Below are 10,285 nucleotides of genomic sequence, written 5' to 3' on the forward strand. Positions count from 1 at the left end.
CGGCATTATTGGTACCTAGAAAACGTCATCTGTTTACTCGGCATTGTTGTTACCTATAAAACATTACATTACATTACCTTACATTACTTTACATTACTTTACATTACTTTACATTACATTCAGCTACCACAGACCCATCTTAAGCGTAACTAATTCAAGTTAAATAAGCAAAGTCTTAATCAAACTTTACTCAATTGTAAAGCATGTATAAAGGAAATATTTAGAATAAAGCAAATATATAAACTTCCTTTCCGTATAGACGTATTTACGTCAAATTCTCCGGAACCATGGTTCCACTGTCAATTTTTTATCTCTGTCTTTTACTTTCAAAGAGACTTGAACTTATCATTCCAAATCCTTACCTGCTCACCCTTCTTGATCATAATCTCATGTTATTTGACACTGGATCTCTCAATACATGTTGTCAGTTCTGCTACTCTGTGCTAACATTAATTGTGTCATCCCTTATGTTTTAGCCCTTACTATGTTACTGCAAAGAAATGACTTTCAGACATTTCCTTGGCTGCAGTCAGGATTAAATAAATTAAATCTAAATGAAGCACTGAATTTATTCAAGGTTTGCAGAAAAAATAAGTCCCAAGATTGAAACTACACTTAACACTTAAATCTCTTTATTTTTCCCCTCCCCCCTTTTTGTATTAGTGATTAAAATAACTGGTGGCAAAACCTGATTATCTCTGCTGCAGGGTATCATCATTATGATTTAATTATCATCTTTGTGCCACTTTTCACAGATTATTTAGTCCATGAATAGAAGCATGCAATATCCTTAAGGTATGTGACAGCTCAAAGTTAAATGTTAATATTGAAATTGTGTCCATTAAGATATTTTTCAGGATACAATATCAAAAAGAAAACTTTTCTGTATTGTTCCTTTATGATATGGGTGTTTACCAGAACATCCTAATGTACTGACAGTAAATTAGGTATGTTTCCAGTTATTACTGCTATCATTTCTGATTCAATGTTCTGCATATATTGTATCATTCTTTTGCCATTGGCTTAAAATATTTCCTTTGGAGAGTGAAACTTCCATATTAATTCCAGTCTGATTAAAATAGAATAGAAGCCCACACTGATACACAATACCAGTTTATGATGGTCACATTACAGCTGGTGAAGAAAACAACTATTTAAGAGTAACTGACATCCCACTTTTATTTTGCCAATGCAGTGACATATGATTAAGTTTAAGAATATAATCCACAGATCCTACATGGGTCCAAGCCAAGAATGTAGAACATGTCAGCACAAATACAATGCTTATTTCTAATACAAATATAAATTACACAGTTATGACACTAATTTACAGTCAACTATAGTGTTACTGCAAAAATAATTACACACTATTGCTGACATGTAATTATAATTTTGTTCTATATATAAACATTTGTTAAGAATGCAACAGATCACATTTTACTGACAAGTGTAACATTATCACTTCATTGAACAATTCAGCAAGAAAATATTTCATTCATATACATACAACTATGTACTGCATCTTAACCTTATTTTAATAAAATAATTGTGCTATTTTAATTTGATTCAACAGGCTAACTCATAAAGCAAAAGCATATTTACAGACCTAGGAGTAGCAACTGAGGATATTATTGGACTTTGTTGTACATGCTACAGCCTTGCCTGGAACATGACTGGTTCGTAGAGAAAATAATAATTTGGTAGCTTATGTGTGGGTTCTAACTGAGACTTTGCTAAGAAGTAATTGAATTTGAACTGCCATCACTATTGTATTATGGCCTATATAAAAGGTGGGTTTAGACTAAACATACTTAACACATTCAGTTACACCTCATCTGCTAGAACTTTCACATCCCTTGTACGGAATTTTTTTTATTAGATCAATATTTAATTACAAAAAGGTTTTGAGAGAAATTTGTCAAACAGACTGAAAGAATGGTGTCTTGGAAACATGGTAAATATAGATATTTAACAGTAGTTAAAGGAATGAGCAAATATCAAAGATGATGAAAGACAATAGAGTTTTGTCTGCCTACATTTTGAACTCTCCTTATTCTATAAAAAAATCAGAAGTATTGGAATCATTATTGACTTCATATCTTCACAAGATTTTTTATTATTTAAATATATGGAATTTTATATTTTGTGTCCCATTTTATTCGTGGCACTACAACACACATATACACTAGTTTCATTTTGTGTATATTTCTTGGTCAGTAAAATCACTCAGTGTACGTGCACACCTTTATTAATCAACATAACATTCAGCTTTACTATTCACTGCACCATTAACATATAGCACATATAAACAAACGCTAAATCTCTTAAATAATTTTAGCTTTCTTTTTTAAAGCTGAACAATGCATTTTCAGTATTATGACATTAAATCTGTAAAACACATTCACATTAATGTGTTGCAAATATGTTGAAAACAAAAACTAATTTGATTCATACACACAAAAAAAATTCCTTTAATAATGGATTTATTTTATTTTTACCTACATTTCTATATGAATTCTATACTCAAATAACACAAACAACACAAAATTGTTAGTTACAATCAAGGGGCATTCAACAAAATAATACTGCATTTGCTTTCACACTTCTTGCATACATGTTTTATTGTTGGAAACGTTGTGATTTAACTTCCCTGCATATCATATTTTTAGCAAGTTTAAATGTTAGTTACTATTTAGTTAAATAATTTAAATATAAACTTGTTTTCTGTTGCATCCACTTCTGAATCACAAGTACTAAATAAGGCTTTAAGTTTTTGTGGAGAATACATGCACTAGAATCTTGTAAAATCCATGCCATCAATGTCACTGACCCTGACAATTGAGAATGAGCCAGTCTTCATAACACTGGCTTTCAGCACAACACTTATGCAACTGATTGACTGAGAAGATTTTAATGCAAAAATACAAAGTATCTTCATTTATGACAAGCCATACATAGTAAAGATATGTGGCAATATTTTGTACCAAATAATGTGTATCCTTCACACTCGTAATTATACGAGGGCAATTCAAAAATTAACCTCCGGTCGGGCGCGAAAAACAAACTAGTTGCCATAGCAACATAGCGCATGCGACATCAGCAAACCTTCACCTAGTTGCACATCAAATTGGCCGTCAATTTGTTCAATACTGCCTGAGTAGTGCGTGGTGTAAGATGGAGGCTATAGTTGCTGCTCCCGCCAGTTGTGAGGTATGTAGTGTCATTCGTTTTCTGCAAGCAGAAGGAAATTCTGCCGCTGAGATCCATCGTCGGCTGTGTCGAGTTTACGGCGAGCAGTCGAAACAATGGATGCACACTCAATCACCGAACAAGCCCAAAAAATTCAAACAAACATTTTCGAACAAAAAAATGATGGCTACAGTGTTTTGGGACCGCAAAGGAATTTTGCTTACAGAATTCATGGAACCAGGGATGACAATAACATCACAGGTTTATTGTGAAACGTTGATAAAGCTTAGGGGATCAATCCAGAATAAACGACGTGGGATGCTCACAAAGGGGACTGTTCTTCTGCATGACAATGCGCGGCCCCACACCGCCGCTCGCACAAAGACTCTACTCGACCAGTTCAAGTGGGAGATTTTCGACCATCCCCCTTACAGCCCTGACTTGGCGCCGAGTGATTACCATCTTTTCCTAAAAATGAAGGTCTGGCTGGCTACTCAGCACTTTGAAAGTAATGAGGAACTCATGGATGGAGTCAACAACTGGCTGGGCACCTTGGCGGTACCGTTCTTCGAAGAGGGAATAAATAAGCTGGTGTCACGATACGACAAGTATCTGAATGTGGGTGGCGACTATGTTGAGAAGTAATGTATGTACGAGGCGCGTCCCAAAAGTAAGTTTCCCACTCGTCCCACAGCTAGCAAATCTTATATTGCGCGAAGCGACTGTGCGTACGTGATAGAGCAATGACGTAGCATGGCGCATGCACTAACGGTACTTCCTGAGTTCTCACAGTAGCATCGTTGCAGCTGTTGAAGATGGAGGTTCTTATTCCAGCTCCCGCCGACTGTGAAGTGCGGTCAGTGATAAAGTTTTTGAATGCACAGAGCATAGCGCCGATCGAAATTCATCGTCAGCTGTGCCGGGTCTATGGGCCTAACGTCATGAGCAAGCAGATGGTGCGTCGCTGATGCAGACAATTTTCAGCAGGTCGACAAAGTGTGCATGATGAGAAGCGCAGTGGGAGGCCATCCATCATTACAGATGACCTTGTGGAGCTTGTGCGGGAACGCATTATGGATAATCGTCGCTTCACAATTACGGAACTCAGCAGTCATTTCCCGCAGATTTCCCGCTCCTTGTTGCACAAAATTGTCACGGAGCACCTGTTGTTCAAGAAATTGTGCGCCAGGTGGGTGCCGAAGCAACTGACACCAGAACACAAAACAAAGCGCATGGAGTCAGCATTGACATTTCTGCAGCGATACCATGATGGCGGCGACGAGTTTCTGGACCGGATCATCACAGGTGATGAAACGTGGATTGCACACATTACCCCAGAAACCAAGCAGCAGTCAATGCATTGGCGTCACAGTGGATCTCCCTGTAAGACGAAATTCAAGCAGACGTTGTCGGCGCGGAAAGTGATGTGCACGGTGTTCTGGGACAGACGGGGCGTTCTCCACGTCGACTTCCTGACCAGAGGTGAGACGGTGAATGCTGAGCGTTACTGCGAAACACTGCAGAAATTGCGACGGGCCATTCAGAACAAGCGGCGCGGGATGCTTAGTGCCGGTATTGTCTTCCTGCACGATAACGCTAGGCCGCACACGGCTCGACGGACAGCAAGTCTCCTGCAGGAGTTCAGCTGGGAGGTGTTTAATCATCCACCCTACAGCCTGGACCTCACTCCCAGTGATTTCCATCTTTTCCTACACCTCAAGAAATTCCTGTCCGGTCAGCGTTTTAAGAATGACAGAGAGGCGGAGATGGTTGTCACACAGTGGTTCCAATCCCAGGCGGCAGACTTCTACGACACAGGTATTAAAAGTTGGTCCCACGGTATGACAAATGTCTCAATTCCGGTGGCGAATATGTTGAAAAATAGCTGGACACTTGCTGTATCTGTTGCAATAAATATTTCCATGAAATTGTGTTTTGTTTCTGTAAACGGCCCCAGGGAAACTTACTTTGTAGACCAGCCTCGTATGTTTGTAACTTTTGTATATAATTTTTTTTTCACTGTATTTTGTTTTTCTTTCCTACTCGATCGGAGGTTAATTTTTGAATTGCCCTCGTATACAGGGGTCCTGCAATAGGAAGTCCATAGCACAAGAAAAGTATGAATGCATATTTTAGTGTTAATGCAAACTTATTCATTCACTTGAAGATTTCCGTCTTCTGGGTTGTTGCGCTGTGTAGTCTGGTCGATGTTAACCAACGTTTCAGAGGTCATACTGCCTCCGTCATCAGGGCGATGAATATGCCAATAGGGTGTGAGGTGCTAGGTTTATAGGCTGGAAAGTGAAAGGTGTAGCCTGCCCCGAGCCAATGGGAGCATTCATTCACTTGCTATAAAATCAGTTTTATTAAGAGTCATACATCTTAAATGTATGTATATAGAAACATATTTGAGATGATGTACTGGAGTGAAATTTTCCTCACTATAGGCATTCATACTTTCTGAATACAAATGTTTTATAAGCAACTTTTGCAACTATCATATTAGCAGATATAGTAAGAAAAATGTAATATCAGTCTTTTTAATCATGTTTAAATATTATCAATTCATTCTGACAATCCAAGGTGCAAAGTCATTAAGATTACTAGAAACTGACTAGCTTTGACCCGCTGGAGGCGGATAGTAAGGTCTACTAGGAGGAGGCACAGATGGTGCTTGGTAATATTGGGATGTAGTATACTGGTGTGCAGCAGATGGATATGGATTGTATGAGCCTGTCGCTGTGCTTGGACCTGGTCCATGAGCACTTAGCTGTACTGTTGGAGGAGGAGCAGATGTATTAGTGGGAACAGCAGGAGCAACTGTTACAGGTAGTGGAGTTGTATACGTAGGTGGAAACGTCGGAGTCATCGATGAATGTGAATATGAACCATACTGATAGTGATTGACAATTTCAGAAGCCTTTGTCACTGGAACATCATTTTTATCGTGGCTTCCTTCTCCATTGCTTGATATCATGTGCGGCTTAAGGTCCTTGCTCACTTTCACAGGAATAGCTGCAAATAAAATAATTTCAATAACTGAAATTTTTATAATTGAAATTATGTTATTACAGGGTGATTACCGGAGAGGGAATATATGTTTGTAAATGAAGGAAACACTGTCATCTGTACTTAAGAAACAAACCTGGATATGATGAGAAAGCAAGAGCTTCCAAGTTAGAGCCAATTATTACAGGGCTTTTACAAGTAAAATATACACTTTTTAACAAAATAATAGTCTTATAAAAGATGTATCAGTATATCTAGTAGAAATAACTTTTTAACTTAATTAATTTGATTGCTAATTATGACAGTATCTAAGTGACATAGGCACTCATCCCAAACTTTCTATAAGGTTTCTGTTCAATTTGAAGAAATTACTTCACACATTGATGTTTCAGGTCATCAAGCAAACAGTTTATGAAGGTGTTAATAAGCTTTTAATTATCCAATATGAAGAGTTACAGAATAATGTTAAATTAAATATATAGAGCTTATTGCAATAATCATGATGATGAGAAACCATACCATCGAAAAAGATATATTAATGTAAAGTAACAAAACTATTACATGTAAGATTTGAGGATTTCACGGCAGTGAGTCTGAAGATGACTGTCTTCTGTGTTGTTGCATCATGTAGTCTTAACTTCTAGCAGACTACATGGTGCAACAACCCAGAAGACAGCCATCTTAAACCTATTACACTTGTACTATAAAATAAGAGTTTGTGCTGCTATAGATTAATGCTTTATTTCTGCTTAATTTAGCATCACCAGCAATACTATAGCACTGTACCTGTAGATGCTGGAGAGAGTTGTAGAACTACTGGAGATATTGGCTGTGGCATCCGTTCTTTCTTCATCGTTGGAGAGCGTGTGGATGGCAACAGAGGAGGAGAATCAGGAGATGTTGATGTCTGAGGCTGTGAATACAGATCTAGTACTTGGTGGCAAATATCTAGGAAGAACAGATGTAAGATCATGTTTTAGTTCATATCAATCTCTGAAAAGGGTTGAGCTAAGATGTATGCAGTGATTTGACACCACTGACTTAATAACTTCTAACATAGATTGAACAGTATAGCTTTACCTTCAAGCAGATCCATTGTGACATCTTCAACAAACATATCCCACCAGCGTAGATGTTTGGCTGTACGACCTGACCAGTCAACTACTTCAAACTTGCTAAGCTTTCCAGCAAGATACATGAGAGCCACAGCAATTACTTCTGGTTCCCATTGTAAACTCAGAGTGGTGCATAAACTAAGAAAGAAATGTACAGAAATTATAATGTCACGGAATAATTTTTAACTACAAGCAAAAATTGCTTATTTGGAATAAGTGATGGTGATGGCTCTAATGAAACTTGACACAATAAAAACATGTCAAATTACCTGTCATTCACAAATGTCCAAGCCATCTGCACCATCTTCTGTAATTTTGTTTTATCACCTAAACACAAAAAGTATAATGATAATGACTAAAATAAAGAATTATTAATTTATGGGTACAGTTATGGAAATGGCTTTCTAGAAATGTGATGCTGTAACAGTTTTTGAATTCAAACTTTGTCTACTTTATACTGCACTTACAAAAATCTATTACTTTATTATGCATCACAGTATGTCATCCAACAACTTTAAATAACATTTCCTACACTGCTTTGTCTCTATCACTGATTACACCGTGAGACAGGTTTCAGGTTCGTGTAGTTTTGTAATTAATACTCAAGGAGCAATTTGACTGCTCCCATTTTAACTTAGCAATAAGCACTGCTAGTAGGCAAAGAAGCTAAAGAGTAACATACATCAGAGAACCTGAACAACAGAGATGAACTGAACTTGGTTTCTAAATTAGAAAGCCCAAGTTTACTTATTTTTGCTGAATATCAAACTCAATAACAGAATTCCTCTCTTAGCCTCAAGGTCCTAGGGCACAATGCATCACTACAGCCCTGTTGTCTTTCTACTACTTGGTAAATGTTTCTAAATTACTTGATGTAAACCAGAAGAAAAGACATATTAACTCTCACCTTTCAGGCACTTTGCATATTTGAGAAGGTAACTATATGGATGTTCTACTTGTAAATCAAACTTTATAGTTTGAAGAAGAATCCTTTCTAGTGTCATAACCTCTTCCTGCAATCAAAATACAATGCACAATTAAATACCTTAATCAAAAATTTTCAGTTATTTCTCTATGTATTAAGACCACTGACACATCAAAATGACAGATAATGAGGTAATCCATTTCAACATAAAAGAGAAAAACATATATTTTTAAATTTCATAAAAAAATAGCACTTGAATATCTTTGGTTTATACATTACATAATGCATTTAAATTCAATACATTGTTCATTATTTAAAAATGCATGCAACCATTATATTAATATGTACATTAGTAAATTTAACAACACATTATTTATACAACATTTACAGGATGATTATAAACAACTGATCACAACTGACATTGAAGAATTGCTGCCTGTTTTATGGTATTATTCCAGCATTTGCCTGGAGGAACTGAAGAAGACCACACAAACCTCAGATTTAATAGTCTCTGTGTCAAGTTTAAATCTGGGACTTCCTGAATATGAAGCAGGAGTAACTACCTTGGGATCTTCTCCAAATGTCAAGAACTTTTGGTCTGTAAGTAGACTCCGGGCTGTTTTAATTATATCTTTACATTTCTTTGGAGTCTCCTCCACTTTTCCTGCCAAGAACAAACAGCAACAAGCTGTTACCTAAAAAAGACAGCATAAGGTAAAGTAACTATCATTTGCAGTAACAGCAATGAAAATATATAAAAGACAGAAGGCAATTATACCCTACACTTCATTATATTAAAGAATTATGGGAAGAATAATGATTCTTTACAAATCCTGATCAATTGCAACATAACTATTCATGGGAATATTAATATAATTTCTTGTGACTTTTTAAAAGCAATAGGCTAATGTACATTATGTGTATCAATAGATAATAACTTTTAATTTTTTTTTCTAAACTTGGTAGGATATCACTTTGCTACTCTGTTTTTTTTTAAATCCCATATCTGTGATACCAAGATGGTCAGAGTACAAATTCTGTTGATAAAAACCTGATATGTTACATATGTACAAATGAGCAGAATTGTATATGTCATTAAGCATTCAGAGGTTGAGTGGTTCTGTTAGCTGTTTAAATCCCAAATTGGGGTGGAATTAATTATATTCAACCTGTATAAACCATTTAACCTGATACAAAATTCAACACACTAATTAATTTTTAACCTTAATAATTAAATAATATTAAAGCATGCATGGCAATTTGTTAAAGCTCATAAGATATTCTCCTCAAATTCAACATAAAGCAATCTAAAATCCACTATTTTGGCAACACTAGCTTGGAATATTATGTAAAACATAACTTACATATCTTGGGAAGTTTCTGAATGAATGAAACATGTAAAATCTGTGAAAATAAACAACTCCAGTAGCCATTGTGTTGTATCCCAGGTCCATCTTTGTTCCAGTGTCTATGATGAATCTTGCCCCTTCCTTTCTGTAACGACACTCTGTCTCATAATCAATTCCATCCTGAATAGATGGCGTGTTACGAAGCTCCTTTTTCTCATAATACCAACACGGCATTCTTGGAGGCTTGTGTTTCTGCACACAATAAATTAAGTTTTTATTAGTACGCCGCTTTAAATTTTACAACTGATTATAACACATTTCCAGCAGCACAATCCATTGCTTGCATTGCACATCTGGATCCAAAATGATAAGTGACTACGATAGTTTATACTACAGACATTTTATTTACCATTCTGTTATTCTATTCCTTAATAACACGACACCACGATTAACCTATAACGAGACAAACTTAACCCCACTTTTAAGACTGTACTGCAGATCACGCTACAAACATCGAAAACAAAGCACAAAAGGTGTTCTTTGTCTCATATCAAATGAACTGAATACAAGTTACCGTGAAAGCCACGAAAATTCAACTTGTACTCTTGCAACTTTTAGTCACGACACTACTCCTTTCATCACCATTTACATTAACTTCCTTTATGCTGTAGCTCTTCTTGATTATCGATTATCTGCGA

The 10,285-nt window shown here is 36.3% G+C and overlaps 1 protein-coding gene across 3 annotated transcripts; it reads right to left on the minus strand.

The window, feature by feature from the left end:
- Nucleotides 1-1,153: 1,153 nt before the first annotated feature.
- On the minus strand, nucleotides 1,154-10,285 carry CycK (cyclin K). 3 transcript variants are annotated; one of them, XM_022068309.2, is made up of 8 exons: nucleotides 10,162-10,285; nucleotides 9,603-9,839; nucleotides 8,733-8,933; nucleotides 8,221-8,326; nucleotides 7,583-7,640; nucleotides 7,279-7,451; nucleotides 6,985-7,146; nucleotides 1,154-6,204 (listed from the first exon to the last, which is right to left on the minus strand). In XM_022068309.2, exons 2-8 carry the CDS (start codon nucleotides 9,819-9,821, stop codon nucleotides 5,804-5,806), a joined length of 1,320 nt encoding a protein of 439 aa, XP_021924001.1. In that variant the 5' UTR covers nucleotides 9,822-9,839; nucleotides 10,162-10,285; the 3' UTR covers nucleotides 1,154-5,803. The 3 variants fall into 3 exon arrangements, with proteins under 3 accessions (XP_021924001.1, XP_021924000.1, XP_021924002.1); XM_022068308.2 differs by having other exon boundaries at nucleotides 9,997-10,272; XM_022068310.2 differs by having other exon boundaries at nucleotides 8,802-8,933; nucleotides 9,997-10,271.

The sequence above is a fragment of the Zootermopsis nevadensis genome, unplaced genomic scaffold (assembly GCF_977971745.1).
Source record: "Zootermopsis nevadensis isolate Lab colony 2312 unplaced genomic scaffold, Znev_1.0 Znev_ptg000002l, whole genome shotgun sequence".
NCBI classification, from domain to species: domain Eukaryota; kingdom Metazoa; phylum Arthropoda; class Insecta; order Blattodea; family Termopsidae; genus Zootermopsis; species Zootermopsis nevadensis.